General features: G+C 45.3%; 2 protein-coding genes across 2 annotated transcripts in view; one reads left to right on the top strand and one right to left on the bottom strand.

Moving 5' to 3' along the window:
* LOC112241053 (mycbp associated protein) overlaps window positions 1-22,565 on the bottom strand; it is a 45,991-nt gene extending 23,426 nt beyond the window's left edge. Inside the window, exons 1-11 of the mRNA XM_042317454.1 lie at window positions 21,703-22,565; window positions 19,798-19,922; window positions 18,617-18,779; window positions 15,774-15,880; window positions 12,995-13,160; window positions 12,574-12,689; window positions 12,350-12,500; window positions 12,052-12,170; window positions 4,690-4,814; window positions 3,515-3,623; window positions 174-366 (exon numbers count right to left, since the gene is read on the bottom strand). Coding sequence (XP_042173388.1) covers window positions 174-366; window positions 3,515-3,623; window positions 4,690-4,814; window positions 12,052-12,170; window positions 12,350-12,500; window positions 12,574-12,689; window positions 12,995-13,160; window positions 15,774-15,880; window positions 18,617-18,779; window positions 19,798-19,922; window positions 21,703-21,769 — 1,441 coding nt within the window. The 5' untranslated portion in view covers window positions 21,770-22,565. The remainder of the gene's footprint in view (window positions 1-173; window positions 367-3,514; window positions 3,624-4,689; window positions 4,815-12,051; window positions 12,171-12,349; window positions 12,501-12,573; window positions 12,690-12,994; window positions 13,161-15,773; window positions 15,881-18,616; window positions 18,780-19,797; window positions 19,923-21,702) is intronic.
* A 203-nt stretch (window positions 22,566-22,768) lies between these two features.
* si:dkey-27j5.5 (GTP-binding protein Rhes) lies at window positions 22,769-24,695 on the top strand. Its single transcript, XM_024409238.2, has 2 exons — window positions 22,769-23,559; window positions 23,923-24,695. Exons 1-2 carry the CDS (start codon window positions 22,914-22,916, stop codon window positions 24,459-24,461), a joined length of 1,185 nt encoding a protein of 394 aa, XP_024265006.1. The 5' UTR covers window positions 22,769-22,913; the 3' UTR covers window positions 24,462-24,695.
* The last annotated feature ends 340 nt before the right edge of the window (window positions 24,696-25,035 follow it).

The raw sequence follows: 25,035 nt of genomic DNA, 5'->3' as shown, positions 1-25,035 counted from the left end.
GCAGGTTGTAATTATGACATGCATTGACGTAAATGCTGCCAGCTGAACAAAAACACAGCGTGTGTGTACGTACATGGTGTGTCTGCGCGTACATGTGCAGTGTGTGTGTGTGTGTGTGTGTGTGTACCTGTGGAGGTGAAGTAGAAGTGCTATGTGTGTGTTTGTGTGTGTACCTGTGGAGGTGTTGAAGTAGAAGTGCTGTGTGTGTGTATGTGTCCTGGCGTCAGGGAAGCTATGTGGTACAGCCAGGCGCTGCCAGCTGTAGTAGACTGCTGTACTGCCCTCGTTCTGCACCTCCATGTCTGAACGAGCTCTCTCTCCTGACAGGGCCTCAAACGTTACCCTGGCGCTGATACCCACCTCCCCCTAAGAGGAGAGAGAGTGAGAGAGGGGGAGAGGGAGATAGGGAGGGAGACAGGGGGGAGGGAGAGAGGAAGAGAGAAGAGGTTTTAGAGGAGGATGAAGAAGGAGATTGGGAGGGAGGAGGGAGAGAGAGAGAAGAGGTTTGAGAGGAGGATGAAGAAGGAGATTGGGAGGGAGGAGGGAGAGAGAGAGAGAGAGAGAGAGGAGGGTTGAGAGGAGGATGAAGAAGGAGATTGGGAGGGAGGAGGGAGAGAGAGAGGAGGTTTGAGAGGAGGATGAAGAAGGAGATTGGCAAGAGGAGGGAGAGAGGGAGAGAGAAGAGGTTTGAGAGGAGGATGGAGAGGATTGAGAGGAGGAGAAGAAGGAGATTTTAGGGAGGAGGAGGGAGAGAGAGAGAGAGAGAGGAGGTTTTAGAGGAGGATGAAGAAGGAGATTGAGAGAGGGGGAGGAGAGAGAGAAGAAGGAGAGGGAGGAGAGAGAGAAGAGGTTTGAAATCAAATCAAATCAAATCAAATTTTATTTGTCACATACACATGGTTAGCAGATGTTAATGCGAGTGTAGCGAAATGCTTGTGCTTCTAGTTCCGACAATGCAGTAATAACGAGCAAGAATCTAACTAACAATTCCAAAAAAGGACTGTCATACACAGTGTAAGGGGATAAAGAATATGTACATAAGGATATATGAATGAGTGATGGTACAGAGCAGCATAGGCAAGATACAGTAGATGATATCGAGTACAGTATATACATATGAGATAAGTATGTAAACCAAGTGGCATAGTTAAAGTGGCTAGTGATACATGTTTTAGATAAGGATGGATGATGATATAGAGTACAGTATCAACGTATGCATATGAGATGAACAATGTAGGGTTTTAAGTAACATTATATAAGGTAGCATTGTTTAAAGTGGCTAGTGATATATTTACATCATTTCCCATCAATTCCCATGATTAAAGTGGCTGGGAGAGGAGTGTCATTGACAGTGTGTTGGCAGTAGCCACTTTTAGTGGTGGCTGTTTAACAGTCTGATGGCCTTGAGATAGAAGCTGTTTTAGTCTCTCGGTCCCAGGATGCACCTGAAGGACCTATTGGGATGGCAGCGGGGAGAACAGGCAGTGGCTCGGGTGGTTGGTGTCCTTGATGATCTTTATGGCCTTCCTGTAGCATCGGGTGGTGTAGGTGTTCTGGAGGGCAGGTAGTTTGCCCCCGGTGATGCGTTGTGCAGACCTTTCTGGAGGCCTTAGGTTGAAGAAGGTGAGTTGCCATACCAGGCGGTGATACAGCCCGCCAGGATGCTTGAGAGTGCATCTGTAGAAGTTTGTGAGTGCTTTTGGTGACAAGCCGAATTTTTCAGCCTCCTGAGGTTGAAGAAGGAGATTGCGAGGATGGTCTGTGTGAGTGACCAATTCAGTTTGTCTGTGATGTGTATGCCGAGGAACTTAAAACTTGCTACCCTCTCCACTACTGTTCCATCGATGAACATGGGAGGGTGTTCCCTCTGCTGTTTCCTGAAGTCCACAATCATCTCCTTAGTTTTGTTGACGTTGAGTGTGAGGGTTATTTTCCTGACACCACACTCCGAGGGCCCTCACCTCCTCCCTGAACCGTCTCGTCGTTGTTGGTAATCAAGCCTACCACTGTTGTGTCGTCCAAACTTGATGATTGAGTTGGAGGCGTGCATGGCCACGCAGTCTGGGAACAGGGAGTACAGGAGAGGGCTCAAATGCCACCTATTACTTTTGGGGCCCCAGTGTTGAGGATCAGCGGGGAGGAGATGTTGGTGCCTACCCTCACCACCTGGGGCGGCCCGTCAGGAAGTCCAGTACCCAGTTGCACAGGGCGGGGTAGGGCCAGGGTCTCATTTGGGATGTACAGCTTGGAGGGTACTATGGTGTTGAATGGACCAACGATGAACAGCATTCTCACATAGGTATTTTCTTGTCCAGATGGGTTAACTGGGCAGTGTGCAGTGTGGTTGAGATTGCATCGTCTGTGGACCTATTTGGGCGGTAAGAAAACAGTGGGTCAAGGGTGTCAGGTAGGGTGGAGGTGATATGGTCCTTGACTAGTCTCTCAAAGCACTTCATGATGACGGATGTCAGTGCTACGGGCGGTAGTCGTTTAGCTCAGTTACCTTAGCTTTCTTGGGAACAGGAACAATGGTGGCCCTCTTGAAGCATGTGGGAACAGCAGACTGGTATAACATTGATTGAATATGTCCGAAACACACCGGCCAGCTGGTCACTATCGCATGCTCTGAGGGCGCGGCTGGGGATGCCGTCTGGGCCTGCAGCCTTGCGAGGGTTAACACGTTTAAATGTCTTACTCACTATCGGCTGCAGTGAAGGAGAGACCGCATGTTTCCAACAGGCCGTGTCAGTGGCACTGAATTGTCCTCAAAGCGGGCAAAAAATTTAGTCTGCCTGGGAGCAAGACATCCTGGTCCGAACTGGGCTGGGTTTCTTCCTGTAGTCCGTGATTGACTGTAGACCCTGCCACATACCTCTTGTGTCTGAGCCAAATGAGATTCTACTTTGTCTCTGTACTGGCGCTCAGCTTGTTTGATAGCCTTGCGGAGGGAATAGCTGCACTGTTTGTATTCAGTCATGTTACCAGACACCTTGCCCTGATTAAAAGCAGTGGTTCGTGCCTTCAGTTTCACACGAATGCTGCCATCAATCCACGGTTTCTGGTTAGGGAATGTTTTAATCGTTGCTATGGGAACGACATGAAGGATGAAGAAGGAGATTGAGAGGAAGGAGGGAGAGAGAGAAGAGGTTTTAGAGGAGGATGAAGAAGGCGATTGGGAGGGAGGGAGAGAACAAGGAGGTTTCAGAATCAGGATAAGACGGTCACTTTTAGAGGATAAAGGGAGATTGAGGAGGGAATCAGGAAGGGAGACATGAGGATTTGAGAGGAGGATGAAGAAGGAGATTGGGAGGGAGGAGGGAGAGAGAAAGGAGGTTTTAGAGGAGGATGAAGAAGGAGATTGAGAGGAAGGAGGGAGAGATAATATGCAGGTTTTTTTGGTGTTGTATCATTTCTCCTCGACTCACCAAACAACAGACCATATGAACAAGAGTTGTATTATTCTACTGTCTATACGTGGTGGCTCCACAGTTTAACAGTGTGTGTGTGTGTGTACCTTGTGAGAGGTGGAGTTGCCTGTCCAGCGGGCGGGCTGCCCACAGAACCTCAGGGCAGGTACCAGCACCGCGTCCAGCATGACATCATCAAACTGCGACAGGGGGTCACTGGGAACAGACAGGGGGACAGGTCATGTCTCAAATGCCATCCTATTACTTTTTAACAGAGGCCCCTATGGGCCCTACAGAGTGAATTAGGTGCCCTCTGTACCATAAGGCTCTGGTCGAAAGTAGTGCACTAGGACTATATAGGGCATTCCATTTGGGATGTACACTCAGTCACTATCGGCCAATGGACCAACATGAGAATATTTTGTACTTACTTTATTTTATTGAACCTTTATTTAACTGGGCAAGTCAGTTAAGAACAAATTCTTATTTACAATGACGGCCTACAGAGGAACAGCGGGTTAACTGCCTTGTTCAGGGGCAGAATGATTTTTACCTTGTCAGCTCTGGGATTTGATCCAGGAGCTTTTCGGTTATTGGCCCAACGCTCCAACCACTATGCTACCTGCCGCCCCCAGAATCAATACACACGGTCACTATCGGCAACGCTACAATGGACCAACATGAGGATATCATCAGAATCAATACACACGGTCACTATCGGCAACGCTACAATGGAACCAACATGAGGATATCATCAGAATCAATACACACGGTCACTATCGGCAACGCTACAATGGACCAACATGAGGATATCATCAGAATCAATACACACGGTCACTATCGGCAACGCTACAATGGAACCAACATGAGGATATCATCAGAATCAATACACACGGTCACTATCGGCAACGCTACAATGGACCAACATGAGGATATCATCAGAATCAATACACACGGTCACTATCGGCAACGCTACAATGGAACCAACATGAGGATATCATCAGAATCAATACACATCGGTCACTATCGGATATCAAGAATCAATACACTACAATGGACCAACATGAGGATATCATCAGAATCAATACACATGGTCATCAATACACACGGTCACTATCGGCAACGCTACAATGGACCAACATGAGGATATCATCAGAATCAATACACACGGTCACTATTGGCAACGCTACAATGGAACCAACATGAGGATATCATCAGAATTAATGAGCCACTAGATAAACTGTTTGTTAGTGAATTAGGATTGGGGGGGGGTATTTCTTACTGGTTTTCCTTCTGCTCCACCTCCCTAAGCTCCTCCCTCTCCTCCTCCTCCAATAGGGGGCTCTGCTTCACAGTGACAGAGGTGAAGGGCTGGCCTGAGCCAATCACCTCCAAGCCATCTATCTCCTAGAGAGGGGGGAAGAAGACAGTATAGTGAGAGACTGGGAGAGGGAGAGAGAGAGAATAGGGTCCTGTGGCTCTGGCCAATAGTAGTGCACTATGTAGGGAATAGGGTCCTGTGGCTCTGGCCAATAGTAGTGCACTATGTAGGGAATAGGGTCCTGTGGCTCTGGCCAATAGTAGTGCACTATGTAGGGAATAGGGTCCTGTGGCTCTGGCCAATAGTAGTGCACTATGTAGGGAATAGGGTCCTGTGGCTCTGGCCAATAGTAGTGCACTATGTAGGGAATAGGGTCCTGTGGCTCTGGCCAATAGTAGTGCACTATGTAGGGAATAGGGTCCTGTGGCTCTGGCCAATAGTAGTGCACTATGTAGGGAATAGGGTCCTGTGGCTCTGGCCAATAGTAGTGCACTATGTAGGGAATAGGGTCCTGTGGCTCTGGCCAATAGTAGTGCACTATGTAGGGAATAGGGTCCTGTGGCTCTGGCCAATAGTAGTGCACTATGTAGGGAATAGGGTCCTGTGGCTCTGGCCAATAGTAGTGCACTATGTAGGGAATAGGGTCCTGTGGCTCTGGCCAATAGTAGTGCACTATGTAGGGAATAGGGTCCTGTGGCTCTGGCCAATAGTAGTGCACTATGTAGGGAATAGTGTCCTGTGGCTATGGCCAATAGTAGTGCACTATGTAGGGAATAGGGTCCTGTGGCTCTGGCCAATAGTAGTGCACTATGTAGGGAATAGGGTCCTGTGGCTCTGGCCAACAGTAGTGCACTGTGTAGGGAATAGGGTACCATTTGGGATGCATGCTATAACAAGGGAACAAACCAGACAGTAACTGTTCACTGAAATATGGCTGAACAGGAACAGAGTATCAGGGTATCAGGGTATCAGGGTGACAGGTAACAACATAACAGGAACAGAGTATCAGGGTGACAGGGTGACAGGTAACAACATAATAGTCTCTGTTTCTACCTTTTGTCTTCATCTCATCATGTAGTCTCTGTTTCTACCCACTGTCTTCATCTCAATATGTAGTCTCTGTTTCTACCTTTTGTCTTCATCTCATCATGTAGTCTCTGTTTCTACCCCCTGTCTTCATCTCAATATGTAGTCTCTGTTTCTACCCACTGTCTTCATCTCATCATGTAGTCTCTGTTTCTACCCACTGTCTTCATCTCATCATGTAGTCTCTGTTTCTACCCACTGTCTTCATCTCAATATGGTGTCTCTGTTTCTACCCACTGTCTTCATCTCAATATGTAGTCTCTGTTTCTACCCACTGTCTTCATCTCAATATGTAGTCTCTGTTTCTACCCACTGTCTTCATCTCAATATGAAGTCTCTGTTTCTACCCGCTGTCTTCATCTCAATATGTAGTCTCTGTTTCTACCTGCTGTCTTCATCTCAATATGGTGTCTCTGTTTCTACCCACTGTCTTCATCTCATCATGTAGTCTCTGTTTCTACCCACTGTCTTCATCTCAATATGTAGTCTCTGTTTCTACCTGCTGTCTTCATCTCAATATGTAGTCTCTGTTTCTACCCACTGTCTTCATCTCATCATGTAGTCTCTGTTTCTACCCACTGTCTTCATCTCAATATGTGTCTCTGTTTCTACCCACTGTCTTCATCTCATCATGTAGTCTCTGTTTCTACCCACTGTCTTCATCTCAATATGTAGTCTCTGTTTCTACCTGCTGTCTTCATCTCAATATGTAGTCTCTGTTTCTACCCACTGTCTTCATCTCATCATGTAGTCTCTGTTTCTACCCACTGTCTTCATCTCAATATGTAGTCTCTGTTTCTACCCAATGTCTTCATCTCAATATGTAGTCTCTGTTTCTACCCCTGTCTTCATCTCAATATGTAGTCTCTGTTTCTACCCACTGTCTTCATCTCAATCATGTAGTCTCTGTTTCTACCCACTGTCTTCATCTCAATATGTAGTCTCTGTTTCTACCCAGTGTCTTCATCTCAATATGTAGTCTCTGTTTCTACCTGCAGTCTTCATCTAATCATGTAGTCTCTGTTTCTACCCACTGTCTTCATCTCAATATGTAGTCTCTGTTTCTACCTGAACAGTCTTCATCTATCATGTAGTCTCTGTTTCTACCCACTGTCTTCATCTCAATATGTAGTCTCTGTTTCTACCTGCTGTCTTCATCTCAATATGTAGTCTCTGTTTCTACCCACTGTCTTCATCTCAATATGTAGTCTCTGTTTCTACCTGCTGTCTTCATCTCAATATGTAGTCTCTGTTTCTACCCACTGTCTTCATCTCAATATGTAGTCTCTGTTTCTACCCACTGTCTTCATCTCAATATGTAGTCTCTGTTTCTACCCACTGTCTTCATCTCAATATGTAGTCTCTGTTTCTACCCACTGTCTTCATCTCAATATGTAGTCTCTGTTTCTACCCACTGTCTTCATCTCATCATGTAGTCTCTGTTTCTACCCACTGTCTTCATCTCATCATGTAGTCTCTGTTTCTACCTGCTGTCTTCATCTCATCATGTAGTCTCTGTTTCTACCCACTGTCTTCATCTCATCATGTAGTCTCTGTTTCTACCTGCTGTCTTCATCTCAATATGTAGTCTCTGTTTCTACCTGCTGTCTTCATCTCAATATGTAGTCTCTGTTTCTACCCACTGTCTTCATCTCAATATGTAGTCTCTGTTTCTTTCTGACCATTTCTCTCTCAATCTGTTCTCAGCTCTCTCTCTCTCTCTCAATCTGTTCTCAGCTCTCTCTCTCTCTCTCTCTCTCAATCTGTTCTCATCTCTCTCTCTCTCTCTCTCAATCTGTTCTCTCTCTCTCTCTGTCTCTCGCTCTCTCTGTCTCTCTCTCTCTGTCTCTCGCTCTCTGTCTCTCGATCATCTATCTGACAGCACATTCTGTCTTTGTCTGTTTCTCTGGACACATCAAACTCCCAGTCAGACCACACTGACATCCACACACGTCAATGAACCCAAACACACACCACCACCCGACCAGAATATACAGGTTCATTACAACACTGCCTTACACCATTCTCATTATTAATGAGTGTGTGTGTGTGTGTGTGTGTGTGTGTGTGTGTGTGTGTGAATGAACTCCCCATAATAAGTGCCTGTTACTTAAGCTGCTAATCAGGTCTAATTGACAATTAGTATGCACAGAGGGTGAGGAGAGGCAAAGCTGTCGGTGTCTGTTGTATGTATGTGTGTTACGTGTGCTAGTGTGTGTTTCTGGACCAGTGTGTGTTTCTGGACCAGTGTGTGTGTCTGACGGTGCCCCAGGTCTCTCTCAGTGATAGGGTTATTGTTATGTTGTAGAACAGGACTGTCTCAGTGATAGGGTTATTGTTATGTTGTAGAACAGGACTGTCTCAGTGACAGGGTTATTGTTATGTTGTAGAACAGGACTGTCTCAGTGACAGGGTTATTGTTATGTTGTAGAACAGGACTGTCTCAGTGACAGGGTTATTGTTATGTTGTAGAACAGGACTGTCTCAGTGACAGGGTTATTGTTATGTTGAATGAACAGAACAGGACTGTGTGTGAGAACAGTGTTATGTGTGTGTTGTGTGTGTGTGTGTGACAGGGTTATTGTGTTGTAGTGTTGTTATGTTGTAGAACAGTAGAACAGGACTGTCTCAATGAGAATGAGTGTGTGTGTGTGTGTGTGTGTGTGTGTGTGTGTGTGTGTGTGTGTGTGTGAATGAACTCCCCCATAATAAGTGTGTTACTTATGCTGCTAATCAGGTCTAATTGACAATTAGTATGCACAGAGGGTGAGGAGAGGCAAAGCTCAGTGACAGGGTTATTGTTATGTTGTAGAACAGTGACTGTTTCTGGACCAGTGTGTGTTTCTGGACCAGTGTGTGTGTGTCTGCCAGGTCTCTCTCAGTGATAGGGTTATTGTTACGTTGTAGAACAGGACTGTCTCAGTGACAGGGTTATTGTTATGTTGTAGAACAGGACTGTCTCAGTGATAGGGTTATTGTTATGTTGTAGAACAGGACTGTCTCAGTGACAGGGTTATTGTTATGTTGTAGAACAGGACTCTCTCAGTGACAGGGTTATTGTTATTGAACAGGACTGTCTCAGTGACAGGGTTATTGTTATGTTGTAGAACAGTAGAACAGGACTGTCTCAGTGACAGGGTTATTGTTATGTTGTAGAACAGGACTGTCTCAGTGACAGGGTTATTGTTATGTTGTAGAACAGGACTCTCTCAGTGACAGGGTTATTGTTACGTTGTAGAACAGTAGAACAGGACTGTCTCAGTGACAGGGTTATTGTTATGTTGTAGAACAGGACTCTCTCAGTGACAGGGTTATTGTTACGTTGTAGAACAGTAGAACAGGACTGTCTCAGTGACAGGGTTATTGTTATGTTGTAGAACAGGACTGTCTCAGTGATAGGGTTATTGTTATGTTGTAGAACAGGACTGTCTCAGTGATAGGGTTATTGTTATGTTGTAGAACAGGACTGTCTCAGTGACAGGGTTATTGTTATGTTGTAGAACAGGACTGTCTCAGTGACAGGGTTATTGTTACGTTGTAGAACAGGACTGTCTCAGTGACAGGGTTATTGTTATGTTATAGAACAGGACTGTCTCAGTGACAGGGTTATTGTTATGTTGTAGAACAGGACTGTCTCAGTGACAGGGTTATTGTTATGTTATAGAACAGGAGTGTCTCAGTGATAGGGTTATTGTTATGTTGTAGAACAGGACTGTCTCAGTGACAGGGTTATTGTTATGTTGTAGAACAGGACTGTCTCAGTGACAGGGTTATTGTTATGTTATAGAACAGGACTGTCTCAGTGACAGGGTTATTGTTATGTTGTAGAACAGTAGAACAGGACTGTCTCAGTGATAGGGTTATTGTTACGTTGTAGAACAGGACTGTCTCAGTGACAGGGTTATTGTTATGTTGTAGAACAGTAGAACAGGACTGTCTCAGTGACAGGGTTATTGTTATGTTGTAGAACAGGACTGTCTCAGTGATAGGGTTATTGTTATGTTGTAGAACAGGACTGTCTCAGTGACAGGGTTATTGTTATGTTGTAGAACAGGACTGTCTCAGTGACAGGGTTATTGTTATGTTGTAGAACAGTAGAACAGGACTGTCTCAGTGACAGGGTTATTGTTATGTTGTAGAACAGGACTGTCTCAGTGACAGGGTTATTGTTATGTTATAGAACAGGACTGTCTCAGTGACAGGGTTATTGTTATGTTGTAGAACAGGACTGTCTCAGTGATAGGGTTATTGTTATGTTGTAGAACAGGACTGTCTCAGTGACAGGGTTGTTGTTATGTTGTAGAACAGGACTGTCTCAGTGACAGGGTTATTGTTATGTTGTAGAACAGGACTGTCTCAGTGACAGGGTTATTGTTATGTTGTAGAACAGGACTGTCTCAGTGACAGGGTTATTGTTATGTTGTAGAACAGGACTGTCTCAGTGACAGGGTTATTGTTATGTTATAGAACAGGACTGTCTCAGTGACAGGGTTATTGTTATGTTGTAGAACAGGACTGTCTCAGTGATAGGGTTATTGTTACGTTGGGGTTCCAATCCACCATACCTGAACACCGGCACTCTATGTCCGGCCAGGCACTGGCACACGCTTCATTAACCGTACAAGTTGTGTGTGTGTGTGTGTGTGTGTGTCATCTTCTGAATGGATCAGGAGTGTACAGGACATCCACATCAGACACACAGTGTGCCTCTCTCTCTGTTAACTGGCACACTGTCATTAAACTTATTCAGAACGTCAAGAGTTAGGGCAGCTCACCCTGAGCGGGGAGGGAACAGGGACGGATGGGGGTTTGTGGAGGAGGTGGAGTGGTTAGAGTATGCTATTTAGTGGTGTGTAGGTGTTGGAAGGTCTTTGAAGTGGAAATAGGTTAACACTATATTTATAGTGAGGCAAAACTTATTCAGCTAGCAGGAGTATTGTGGAGTGAGGTAGACAGTATTGTGGAGTGAGGTAGACAGTATTGTGGAGTGAGATAGACAGTATTGTGGAGTGAGGTATAGAGTATTGTGGAGTGAGGTAGACAGTATTGTGGAGTGAGGTAGACAGTATTGTGGAGTGAGGTAGACAGTATTGTGGAGTGAGGTAGACAGTATTGTGGAGTGAGGTAGACAGTATTGTGGAGTGAGGTAGACAGTATTGTGGAGTGAGGTATACAGTATTGTGGAGTGAGGTATAGAGTATTGTGGAGTGAGGTAGAAAGTATTGTGGAGTGAGGTATACAGTATTGTGGAGTGAGGTAGACAGTATTGTGGAGTGAGGTAGACAGTATTGTGGAGTGAGTGTAGGTAGACAGTATTGTGGAGTGAGGTAGACAGTATTGTGGAGTGAGGTAGACAGTATTGTGGAGTGAGGTAGACAGTATTGTGGAGTGAGGTAGACAGTATTGTGGAGTGAGGTAGACAGTATTGTGGAGTGAGGTAGACAGTATTGTGGAGTGAGGTATAGAGTATTGTGGAGTGAGGTAGACAGTATTGTGGAGTGAGGTAGACAGTATTGTGGAGTGAGGTAGACAGTATTGTGGAGTGAGGTAGACAGTATTGTGGAGTGAGGTAGACAGTAAATGGAATGAGGTAGAATTATTTAATGTTTTTAGCAGATGTTAATGCGAGTGTCAAATGTTGTGCTTCTAGTGTTGTGGAGTGAGGTATAGAGTATTGTGGAGTGAGGTGACAGTATTGTGGAGTGAGGCAAACCTTAATTGTGGACCTGAGGTAACAGTATTGTGGAGAATGACTCAAGTATTGTGGAGTGAGGTAAAGTATTGTGGAGTGATCCCCAGTATTGTGGACAAGACAGTATTGTGGAGTGAGGTAGACAGTATTGTGGAGTGAGGTAGACAGTATTGTGGAGTGAGGTATAGAGTATTGTGGAGTGAGGTAGACAGTATTGTGGAGTGAGGTAGACAGTATTGTGGAGTGAGGTAGACAGTATTGTGGAGTCGTAGACAGTATTGTGGAGTGAGGTAGAGTGTATTTAATGTTTTAGAGTTGTCGTAGCGTAGTGATGTCAAGGTTCCGTGGTAGATGTGTGTGTGTGCCCATGTCCCCAGGCAAACCTTAATCCTTACCTTAACCATTCAGAATGACTCAACTTAACCGTACAAAGATCTGTTTATCCCCCTGTGGACAAACGTGTAATTCTGTGCGTCTGTGTGTCGTGTGGCGCCGTGCCGTGCGTGTGTGTGTGTGTGTGTTGTGTTGTGTGTGTGTGTTCTTACAGGCTGGTTGAAGTCCAGGTCTTTGAGAACATCTCTGAGCTCATGTCGTCGGTGCTGCAGGTAGAGACTCTGGTCCCAGGTCCTGCAAGCTGAACCACATGTCTCTGGGAGAACATTACCTACAGCACACAATGAGGGGTTCTTCATTTTAGAAACTGTCTCTGTGTGTGTGTTCATTCATATGTGTGTGTGTGTGTGTCTGTTTTTGGTTTGTGTTCATTCGTGTGGGTGTGCATGAGTGCATTCATTCATATGTGTGTGTGTGTGTGTGTGTGTGCGTGCGTGCGTGTGTGTTTACCTGACTCCATGCGGATGCTGTGTGGCTGTGCGATGTGTGTGACAGGTTCCTGCTGTCCTCTCTGTGTCTGGGTCAGGGTGGCTGAGATACCACTCAGCTCATCACCAAACCTCTGAGGGAGGCTCCAGAACTCACTGCCTACACGGTAACCCTGGCAACACACACACAGGCTAGTTCTAATTGGCTAGAGTAGCAATAGACACCCCCCTCGAGGTGACTCCTACCTGTCCAGAGTGTATGGCTGGCAGGCCTCGGGTGATCAGTTCTCTCTGCTCCTGAGTCTCTCTGAAACGGTTGGACTGGTTCATCAACAGCCTCTCTACTGGCTTCTGGAGCAGGTCTAGAGAGAGAGAGAGAAGAGAGAGAGAGAGAGAGAGAGAGAAGAGAGAGAGAGAGCGAGAGAGAGAAGAGAGAGAGAAGAGAAAGAGAAGAGAGAGAGAGAGAAGAGAGAGGGAGAGAAGAGAGAGAGAAGAGCGAGAGAGGGAGAGAAGAGAGAGAGAGAGAAGAGAGAAGAGAGAGGAGAGAGAGAGAAGAGAGGAGAGAGAGAGAGAGAGATAGAGAAGAGAGAGAAAGAGGGAGAGAGGGAATGGAAGTTGATGGTAGTTGTAGTCCTTTATGTGGTAGTTGTAGTTCTGGTAGACCTACTGGAGATAAGGTCCTGCTGGTGTCGTCTCTGGGTCATGTGTGTGTGCCAGTGCTGCAGGGCGTGGCTCTGGACGTCTCTCTGACCCCTGGGGACTGAAGGGGGTCTCTCTGCACCCCTCAACACCTGGGAGACGGCTCTTTGAGGAGCTGGCACCCTCCTCACCAGCTGGAAAGATAGAGACAATTTCCTGGGTAAAACGTTCCACTGTAAAAGTGAAGGTGTAAACTTGGCAGTAGAAAATCTTAACAGTATATATCTCAGCTTCCCTATCAAATCTAAAAATCTCAAATAGAAAACCGAAGAAAATGAACAACAATGACAAATGGTTTGATGAAGAATGCAAAAATCTAAGAAAGAAATTGAGTAACCTGTCCAACCAAAAACATAGAGACCCGGAAAACCTGAGTCTTCGCCTTCACTATGGTGAATCACTAAAACAATACAGAAATACACTACGGAAAAAGAAGGAACAGTAATTGAAGAATCTATAGACTCTAACCAATTCTGGGAAAATTGGAAAACACTAAACAAACACAAAGAATTATCTATTAGCTCAACAACAAAGAATAAAGAGCAAAAACATATACATGATCAAATACAAATCTTAGAATCAACTATTAAAGACTTCCAGAACCCACTGGATTCTCCAATTATTTTGTCACAAAAAGATGCTCGACTATGCATATAATTGACAGCTTTGGAAAGAAAACATATATATATATATATATAATATGACATCTGTCGTGTCTTTATTGTTTTGAAACTTCTGTAAGTGTAATGTTTACTGTTCATTTTGATTGTTTATTTCACTTTTGTATATTATCTACTTCACTTGCTTTAGCAATGTTAACATATGTTTCCCATGCCAATAAATCCCCTTGAATTAAATTGAATTGAGAGAACAGAGAGACAGAGAGAGAGCGAGACAGAGAGAGCAAGATAGAGAGACAGACAGAGAGTGAGTGAGAGAGAGACAGAGAGAGAGCGATATCTCAGAGAGAGATGGTAAAGAGAGAGAGACAGAGAGAAAGCGATATATATTATCTACCTCACTTGCTTTGGCAATGTTAACACGTTTGGCAAAAGGTCGCAAAGTTCAAGGGGGCCGAATACTTTCGCAAGGCACTGTACTTTGTGGATGACACAAGCAATTTTTTCAACAATTGCTTACAGACAGATTATTTCACTTATAATTCATTGTATCACAATTCCAGTGGGTCAGAAGGTTACATATACTAAGTTGACTGTGCCTTTAAACAGCATGGAAAATTCCAGAAAATTATGTCATGGCTTTAGAAGCTTCTGACATCATGGGAAAATCTAAAGAAATCAGCCAAGACCTCAGAAAAAAATGGTAGACCTCCACAAGTCTGGTTCATCCTTGTGAGCAATTTCCAAGCGCCTGAAGGTTCCACGTTCATCTATACAAACAATAGTACGCAAGTATAAACACCATGGGACCACACAGCCGTCATACTGCTCAGGAAGGAGACGCGTTCTGTCTCCTAGAGATGAACATACTTTGGTGCAAAAAGTGCAAATCAATCCCAGAACAACAGCAAAGGACCTGGTAAAGATGCTGGAGGAAACAGGTACAAAAGTATCTATATACACAGTAAAACGAGTCCTACATCGACATAACATGAAAGGCCGCTCAGCAAGGAAGAAGCCACTTCTCCAAAACCGCCATAAAAAAGCCAGACTACGGTTTGCAACTGCACATGGGGACAAAGATCATACTTTGTGGAGAAATGTCCTCTGGTCTGATGAAACAAAAATAGAACTGTTTGACCATAAGGACCATCGTTATGTTTGGAGGAAAAGGGGGAGGCTTGCAAGCCGAAGAACACCATCCCAACCGTGAAACACAGGGGTGGCAGCATCATGTTGTGGGGGTGCTTTGCTGCAGGAGGGACTGGTGCACTTCACAAAATAGATGGCATCATGAGGAAAGAAAATGATCTGGATATATTGAAGCAACATCTCAAGACATCAGTCAGGAAGTTAAACCTTGGTCGCAAATGGGTCTTCCAAATGGACAATGACCCCAAGCATACTTCCAAAGTTGTGGCAAAATGGCATTAAGGACAACAAAGTCAAGGTATTGGAGTGGCCATCACAAAGCCCTGACCTCAGTCCCATAGAACATTTGTGGGCAGAACTGAAAAAGCGTGTGCAAGCAAGGAGGCCTACAAACTTGACTCAGTTACACCAGCTCTGTCAGAAGGAACAGACCAGAATTCACCCAACTTATTGTGGGAAGCTTGTGGAAGGCTACCTGAAACATTTGACCCAAGTGAAACAATTTAAAGGCAATGCTACCAAATACTAATTGAGTGTATGTAAACGTCTGACCCACTGGGAATATGATGAAAGAAATAAAAGCTGAAATAAATCATTCTCTCTACTATAATTCGGACATTTCACATTCTTAAAAATGTCAGGAATTGTGAAAAACAGAGTTTGAATGTATTTGGCTAAGGTGTATGTAAACTTCAAACTGTACATTCCTCCTACAGATAACCATTAACTTATGGTGTAGAAATCAGACTATGGTAACTCCATATCTCAATAGGATACCTGATAATTAACAATATTCTAAGTTTAGAGTCAGAACCCATCAGAGAGATAGATAGAAAGAGTGATAGATAGAAAGAGAGATAGATAGAAAGAGAGATAGAGAGAAACATTGTCATTGTAACACTGATTGAAGAGCATTTATAACCAAAACCATTATTTTTCTTAGAAGGTATTTTCAAACATGGTATCTTCTCTCACCTCAGTCTCTCCCCTGGCCTGCATCTCTGTCCTGAAGTCCTCCAGACTACCCAGAATGCTGTGGGGGAGGACCATCCCTTGGGCATCGAAGCGAGGTCCCCCCGGTCCTGACAAAACCACACTACAACATCACCTCTCAATTAACTAAACACTATTAAAATTCTAAATACTTGATTCATCCCACGGGGGCCATTATGTAGGCAGGAGAGTAGATATACAACATAGAAGAGCACCAGTGGAGGCTGCTGAGGGGAGGACGGCTCATAATAATGGCTGGAATGGAGTCAATGGAATGGCATCAACCACATCTTTTACATGTTTGATACCAGTCTAGTGACTCCCTTCCAGCCATTATTATGAGCCGTCCTCCCCTCAGCAGCCTCCACTGAAGAGCACACAACATAACAACGGACAGCACCAATAGTGCTATACAGCACGAGGATGAATGATACCAGTCTAGGTGAATAAAGAACTGTCAAAACAGATGAACTGTACATGAATATGAATATAAAGGTGAAGTGGATTTTAGACATTCGTTTCTGAGCCCCTTTCCTTGTTTGTCTTCACCAGTGGTTCCCAACCGTTTCATAGCTCCGTACCCCTTCAAACACTCAACCTCCAGCTGTACCCCCTCTAGTACCAGGGTCAGCTGTACCCCCTCTAGCACCAGGGTCAGCTGTACCCCCTCTAGCACCAGGGTCAGCTGTACCCCCTCTAGCACCAGGGTCAGCTGTACCCCCTCTAGCACCAGGGTCAGCTGTACCCCCTCTAGCACCAGGGTCAGCGCACTCTCAAATGTTGTTTTTTGCCATCATTGTAAAGCCTGCCACACACACACACTATAAAATACATTTATTAAACATAAGAATTAGTGTTTGAGTTTTCGTCACAACCTGGCTCGTGGGAAGTGACAAAGAGCTCTTATAGAACCAGGGCACAAATAATAATATAATAATAATCAATCATTTTGCTCTTTATTTAACCATCTTACATATAAAACCTTATTTGTTAATCGAAAATTGTGAGTATCTCACCACAGGTTAATGAGAAGGGTGTGCTTGGAAGGATGCACAGAACTCTGCAATGTTGTATTGGAGAGTCTTAAATCTTAGTCTTAAATCATTTCCCACACACAGTCTAAGGCCTGTATTTAGTTTTCATGATAGTGAGGGCCGGGAATCCACTCTCACATAGGTACGTGGTTGCAAAGGGCATCAGTGTCTTAACAGTACAATTTTCCAAGGCAGGACACTCTGAGCGCTGCCCAATCCAGAAATCTGGCAGTGGCTTTTGATTCAATTCACTTTTCACAGAACCGCTTGTTGCAATTTCGATGAGGCTCTTTTGTTCAGATATCGGTAAGTATAGTTTTACCATGCTGGTAATTTATGAACATTTGAACATCTTGGCCATGTTCTGTTATAATCTCCACCCGGCACAGCCAGAAGAGGACTGGCCACCCCTCAAAGCCTGGTTCCTCTCTAGGTTTCTTCCTAGGTTTTGGCCTTTCTAGGGAGTTTTTCCTAGCCACTGTGCTTCTACACCTGCATTGCTTGCTGTTTGAGGTTTTAGGCTGGGTTTCTGTACAGCACTTTGAGATATCAGCTGATGTACGAAGGGCTATATAAATAAATTATATTGATTGATTGACTGGATGCAGGGCATGAAAGGGATAATGAATCCAGTTGTTTGTGTCGTCCGTTCGGGAAAGTACCTGCGTAATTGTGCACCCAACTCACTCAGGTGCTTCGTTGTATTACATTTGGCACACACAAAAATCACACAATGATGGAAAGTCCTGTGTGTTGTCCTTGTTAATGCAGACAGAGAAGAGCTCCAACTTCTTAATCATAGCCTCAATTTTGTCCCGCACATTGAACATAGTTGCGGAGAGTCCCTGTAATCCTAATCATTCAGGTGAGAAAAAACATCACCCAGACAGGCCAGTCGTGTGAGAAACTCATCATCATGCAAAGCGGTCAGACACGTGAAAAACATCACCCAGATAGGCCAGTCGTGTGAGAAACTCATCAGATCAGACAAGTGAAAATTATGGTCAGTAATGAAGACTTTAAGCTCGTCTCTCAATTCAAAAATAAGTGTCAATACTTTGCCCCTTGATAACCAGGGCACCTTTGTATGTTGTAAAAGTGTTACATGGTCATACTATTGCATAATGCAGAAAATACACGTGAGTTCAGGGGCTTTGCTTTAACAAAGTTAACCATTTTCACTGTAGTGTCCAAAAGGTCTTTCAAGCTGTCAGGCATTCCCTTGGCAGCAAGAGCCTCTTGGTGGATGCTGCAGTGTACCCAAGTGGCATCGGGAGCAACTGATTACACCTGCGTTACCACTCCACTATGTCTTCTTGTCATAGCTTTTGCACCATCAGTACAGATACCAACATGAGCAGCAGCTACGTGACCTGTTTGTCTACACCGCTGGTCACAGAAACCTGGTCCTGAATGGCTATAGTGTGTTGCAGGCTTTTGCACCAGCCCTGCTCTAAAACACACCTGATTGAACTAATCACGGGCTTGAGAATCCCACACACCTGATTGAACTAATCACGGGCTTGAGAATCCCATACACCTGATTGAACTACTCACGGGCTTGAGAATCCCACACACCTGATAGAACTAATCACAGGCTTGAGAATCCCACACACCTGATTGAACTAATCACGGGCTTGAGAATCCCACACACCTGATAGAACTAATCACGGGCTTGAGAATCCCACACCCCCCGGTAGCTCTCTAGGACCAGGAATGGTGACCACAACCGTGATACACCCCACCTGTACTTCACACCTCTGGCCAGAAGGGGCAGTGTAGCCAGCTCACCTGTGTAGTCCAGTGGCTGTGTGGTGGTGTCCTGGGCCAGGGGGCGGGCCACCGCTACCCTCACCCCCTTTCCGATGTCATCAGGTGGGCGGGTCTTACGCACCAGCACGCGGGTCACAGCTGCAGGTTTCTGGGGTTCTTTAGGGGGCTGGGGCACCCGCAACTATGGACGTACACACAAACACACACACACACACACACACACAAAAGGATGGCAGGTAGCCTAGCAGTTAGAGGGTTGGGACAGTCACTATAAAGTTGCTACTTCGAAACCCCGAGCCGGAAAGGTGGATAAATCTGCCCAGCTAATCTCCACCATGAACTGCTCCCCCGGCACCTCTCTGATTCAGAGGGTTAAATGAGGAAAACACATTTTGGTTGAATGCATTCAGTTGTGCAACTGACTACGCATCCCCTTACTATTATGTTTGCATACACACACCTTACGTACACACACACCCAAACAGCCCAAACAACTACCTCTTTCCCTACTGTATTTATTTTATTTATTTTGCTCCTTTGCACCCCATTATTTTTATTTCTACTTTGCACATTCTTCCACTGCAAATCTACCATTCCAGTGTTTTACTTGCTATATTGTATTTACTTTGCCACCATGGCCTTTTTTTTGCCTTTACCTCCCTTATCTCACCTCATTTGCTCACATCGTATATAGACTTGTTTATACTCTATTATTGACTGTATGTTTGTTTTACTCCACGTGTAACTCTGTGTTGTTGTATGTGTCAAACTGCTTTGCTTTATCTTGGCCAGGTCGCAATTGTAAATGAGAACTTGTTCTCAACTTGCCCACCTGGTTAAATAAAGGTGAAATAAAAAATAAAAAAATGTAAAAAACACCCACACACACAAACATACACACACACATTATGTACACACACATACACATATGTGCACACACAAACATTATGTACACACACATATACACACATGTGCACACACACATTATGTACACACACATACACATATGTGCACACACAAACATTATGTACACACACATACACACATGTGCACACACACATTATGTACACACACATACACACATGTGCACACACACATTATGTACACACACATACACACATGTGCACACACACACATTATGTACACACACATACACACATGTGCACACACAAACATTATTTACACATGCACACACACACCTTCTCCAGGTCCTCAGGTCTGATGGCCAGGGCCTGGATGTCCTCTCCTTTAAGAGTGGGGCTCTGAGGCTGCTCTTCACTCAGACAGGAGGAGAAATCCTCTGACACTTTCAGACGTTTCTTCTCTGGAGACGAGAGGACAGGATGAGGACAGGAGAGAACCAACAGTTTCATTCCAGGCATATGGGGCCAACATGGCACCTGTTCAAATTCTGAATAATAAACCCAGCTTCCCCATTTCTGAGTGTATTTGTTTTGGCTTGCACTCACATGGGGAAAACCAAGTTTCCTGGGATGACACACACAGCCAACTACTGAACCAACAGCATCAAGCTTAACAATCACCTACTCATAGACCTACATCTGAACTACTGAACCAACAGCATCTGACTTTACAAACACCTACATCTGAACTACTGAACCAACAGCATCTGACTTTACAAACACCTACTCATAGACCAGGCTACATCTGAACTACTGAACCAACAGCATCTGACTTTACAAACACTAACCCATAGACCTACATCTGAACTACTGAACCAACAGCATCTGACTTTACAAACACCTACTCATAGACCTACATCTGAACTACTGAACCAACAGCATCTGACTTTACAAACACCTACTCATAGACCAGGCTACATCTGAACTACTGAACCAACAGCATCTGACTTTACAAACACTAACCCATAGACCAGGCTACATCTGAACTACTGAACCAAAAGCATCTGACTTTACAAACACTAACCCATAGACCAGGCTACATCTGAAATGTAGATCGTGATTTGCTGCTAGCAAAGCTATTGTTACATCCCTCACTGACCTCCTGACCTTGAGAGAAAGAGTGGAGCAGAATATTCATACACACACACACACACACACACACACACACACACACACACACACACACACACACATAGCTATGCAATTCTGTTCATCTTCAGTGCTCCAACTGCAACAGAGTCTGTCCCTGGTTACCATGACCACCACACAACCCACCGCTCATCTTTTGAGTCTGTCCCTGGTTACCATGACCACCACACAACCCACCGCTCATCTTTTGAGTCGGTCCCTGGTTACCATGACCACCACACAACCCACCGCTCATCTTTTGAGTCTGTCCCTGGTTACCATGACCACCACACAACCCACCGCTCATCTTTTGAGTCTGTCCCTGGTTACCATGACTACCACACAACTTTTGCTTCTCTACCTTTTGCTTTTCTATCTTTTTCTACCCCCCCCTCCTCTCCTTGCCACCTGTTCTGAGGCTCAGTACATTCTGTGTGGTTTTGAGAGGAGGGTAGCACCTTGCGGAGAGTGAGGGAAGGTCACAGAAGGGATAAAATAAAAAACTACAGGAGTCTCATCCTTCATAGTGGGTGTCCTTGGCACACAATGGAAGGCAACGGGGACACTGAGGCTCCACATGCACTCGCTTTTGTGACTGTATCCTCATTATGTACACACACACACACACCAGCGTTCACACACAGATAAACACACACAGATAAACACACACACATAATGACAGAGCCTCACGTAAACAAATACACACCTATGCCTCGAGAATGTCTCTTTTACAGAGTAAAGACAGGAAATTAGATTTCACTGTGTCCTTGGTGGTCTTGTTCCTATCTCTCTTCTTTCTCCCTCTCTTTTATTTTTATTTGATTTCACCAGGTAAGTTGACTGAGAACAAATTCTCGTTCATGACTATCTACCCGGCCTGCTACATTCTTCTCACCCCTCCTCCCCACACACACGTATGGACTAACGTTAACAAACAGAGAGAGGAAGATTGGGAGGGGTCCGGAGGATAATGTTAAGTGTGTGTGTGTGTGTGTGTTTAGTTAGCTAGCTGATAGTATAACAGCTATGTTAGCTAGCTATATTCTTACATACCTGGCGGGGTCCGAGGTCTCGCCTCCTTTTTGGGAGTTTTGCCAGTGGATTTGCCTAGACTTGCCATGTCAATGCTTAGGCTAGCTAAGGTAACGTTAGTTAGTTGTAGCCTAGCTAGTTAGTCAATTCGGCAGCTGAGCAAGTTGTTTTAGCTAAAGTAAATTGGTGTCACGCAGGGAGACAAGAAAGTTACAATTGTCCCTAAACAGTGACATTTATACAATGTAAACAAAAGCAACTTCTTCGTCGAGTAAACTTTTGATAGCTAGCATCTAGCCTTGTCATTCGTGTCTCTTTCTCCCCGCTGCCTCGCGGTACCCATGGCAACGGACGCTTGGCTGCTGTTAAAGGGATGCTCACTTTCTGTCGGACAACAATTAAATCCAACAGCGCCGAATGAGAATTTCCCTCGAAGAAAATTAATCAAGCCTAATTCTAGGCGGTAGGCAGCACAAAGTAACACATACTATTTGTATAAAATTGCAACTATGGCACTTTGGTGATCCTCGTATATATATATGACGATGCTCTCATGTTTTGTTCCTCAATACATTAGGCCTTTATTTGTTGGAGTATTTAATCACAAAATGTAATGAAAGGGAAAGGAAGGAAAATGTCATTGATCTCGCCAATAGTGAATAGGCTTGTAAGGCTTATTTCAGCTCATACAAAAAGGCTAAAGGCCAGATGTGTCACCGTGTGCCAGCAGTTGGTAAACAAATACATACGGCTTCTTTGTATGTTAATATTGAATTCAAAACACCAGATCATCACAATCTCCCATAGTCTCAATTTATCCAACCAGCACAGCGTGCGCAAAACCCCCAGAGTGCCTGTCTTGGCGGTGCACATTGCAGTAGAACTGGCCGCTTCCATTGTTCCATAATCGTCGAACACTCGGTGTCCTCCCGGAGAACATAACAATCTCTCCGCTTCTGTCAATCAGCAGTTCTGGCAGCTAGCTGTTGGGAGAGACGAGCAGATGACCCATGCCGTGTGACGCGGACGAGCCAGGCGCGTGCATGGGTATAAAAACAACACCAAAAGACGTCTGTTTCTGTACCACCCAGACTAGATGTGCGCAAACACACAGGTGTCACGAGGACCACATTTAGTGTATAAACCTCAACGGTTGGAATATTACAGGATCCACACTGCCCTACAGGCTAGTATAGGCTACATTTCACATGCCACTTAAGTGAGACAACATTATGGAGGTAAAAGGTAACCCATCCACTTGCTCACCGACCACCACAACCAACATGCCCGTCGCCCATCAGCGGGCTGAACCTTCTCAGTTCCCCGGGACCAGAGCCCTGAGCCCCGGCTCCTCCAAGGTCCTGCTGGCATACAAAAACGTAACTCAGCACCTGAACTCACCGGGGCTCAAAGCCAGCATGGGTTTCCTTAAAATGGTCACGTCTCAGTGGAAGCACCAGGAAAAGAAGGGGAGGGTGGTGCGGTCCCAAAGCACAGCTAGCTGGCTTCCACCTCCCTCCGATGGCCACTCTTGCAAGAGGTCGCCACTGGACCAGCTATCTGCTCTGGTTCTCCAGGGGCAGATTCGGTTAGGCGAGGACGACCCAAGGCTCGCCCAGGACTCTCCGCAGGACCCGCTGAGCTCCACCAAGCCGCAGAACTGCAGGCGCATCGTGGTTCTGGGTGCGCCCCGGGTGGGCAAGACTTCAATCTTGCGACGGTACCTCTGGGACGGCTTCGTGGAGGAGTACCAGCCCACCTCCGAGGATTTCCTCCGGAAAATGTTCCACATCCGCGGGGAGACGTATCAGATCGACGTACTTGACGCCTCCGGAGAGAGGAGCTTCCCGGCGAAACGCAGGCTCTCCATACTAACCGGTGCATAACGGGAATGTAGGCAATAACGGGAGTCCTTATCATGGTCTCTATGTTGGAGCGTGCTGGAGGTGCCTCAACAGTTGTTGTTATCGCAGTGTTAAAGATGTAAATGCTTACAAATGAATAAGTCTGTGCGTAAAAGTAGACATGCTTGCTTTATAAACGATGAGAGAGAATATAAATATGTGTATATGGACATATAAATTATGATAGAATAGCATATAGAATAGAATAAAACATAATATAATATAGACTTTATCCCAGAAGGAACTTCAGTTCAAATTGCTAATGAGAATATGACAATGTAGGCTATAATGAAAATATAGGCTATAATATTTCGGTCTCCTCCTGTGTTTTGTATAGGTGACATATTCCTTCTGGTCTTCACCCTGGACGACCGGAGCTCGTTCGAGGAGGTGTGTGCCCTGCGCACTGAGATCCTCGTGGCCAAAACCAAGCTCCTCAAGCCCACCAGGCCGGGCCAGAGCGCACGGGTCCCCACGGTAGTCTGCGCTAACAAGGTGGACTTGTCCCCAGCGGAGAGAGTACTTTCCCGGGCAGAGGTGCTCCGAGCCCTCGGTGAGGACTGCGCCTACTTCGAGACCTCCGCCAAAGACCGCACTAATCTGGAGGAGGTATTCGAGGCTCTGGCTAAACGGGGCGGGTTGCCAACGGAAACTAGTCCGTCGCAGCACCGCAAAGTTTCGATTCGGTCGTACCAGGCGCTGAAAGAGTGCAGAGCGGCCGGGAGAGGGAGCCAGGCCACCGTTTGTAAGGCTCCGTGTGGGGCGCTGTATCCGCTCGCTCGACGGCCGAGTTTCAGCACTGATCTCCGTCAAGTCCTCGGCCCCGACTCCGCACGGAAGCCAGGCAAGCCGCTGGAGAAGTGTCAGATTCAGTGAAGGAGCCAAAGACAGACTGGACTGGTTTATAAGGGTGTGTGGAGCGAGGAAAAACATGTTTGATTTCCACAAATGCATTCTGCTAAATGTAGATATGACTGTGAATAGTATTTGCACCAGGGACTTGAACACTATTAATAGCCTACCAAATGTGCAGAATTTGTGCAATTGTGGGTCTCAATCTAATGTGAAATATATATTTTTGAAATGAATAAAAAAACATTTTTGATCATGTATTATAGTGTGCGTCTCCTTTAGGGGCGGAAGAGGAGAGAGTGGGAGTAAGAGGACATTGAGTCAGGGACTTGACTTCATTGACTTTATTGCATAACACATTTCATGAGTCCTACAGACAGAAATAGAGAGCGAGAGAAAGAGAGAGAGAGTGAATAGTGGAGAAAGAGAGTGAATGTGTGTGTGTGTGTGTGTGTGTGTGTGCTTGTGTGTGTGTGCGTCAGACAGAAAGGCAGAGCAGTATTGACTGCAGCAGAGTCGTGATCAACCAGAGGGTTGTACTGTACTACCTAGCACAACACAACTCACTGTCTGCAGTAGACTGGGCCGTTTCTGGTTG

Source organism: Oncorhynchus tshawytscha, unplaced genomic scaffold (genome assembly GCF_018296145.1).
Source record: "Oncorhynchus tshawytscha isolate Ot180627B unplaced genomic scaffold, Otsh_v2.0 Un_scaffold_5493_pilon_pilon, whole genome shotgun sequence".
Lineage (NCBI taxonomy): Eukaryota > Metazoa > Chordata > Actinopteri > Salmoniformes > Salmonidae > Oncorhynchus > Oncorhynchus tshawytscha.
This window is presented reverse-complemented; position numbering and strand designations above follow the sequence as displayed.

Excerpts from the sequence above, each read along its gene's own strand:
- si:dkey-27j5.5 (XM_024409238.2), top strand. The coding sequence starts at position 22,914 with ATGGAGGTAAAAGGTAACCCATCCACTTGCTCACCGACCACCACAACC. Across the intron at positions 23,560-23,922 it reads CAGGCTCTCCATACTAACCG|GTGACATATTCCTTCTGGTC; the intron begins GTGCATAACGGG and ends TGTTTTGTATAG.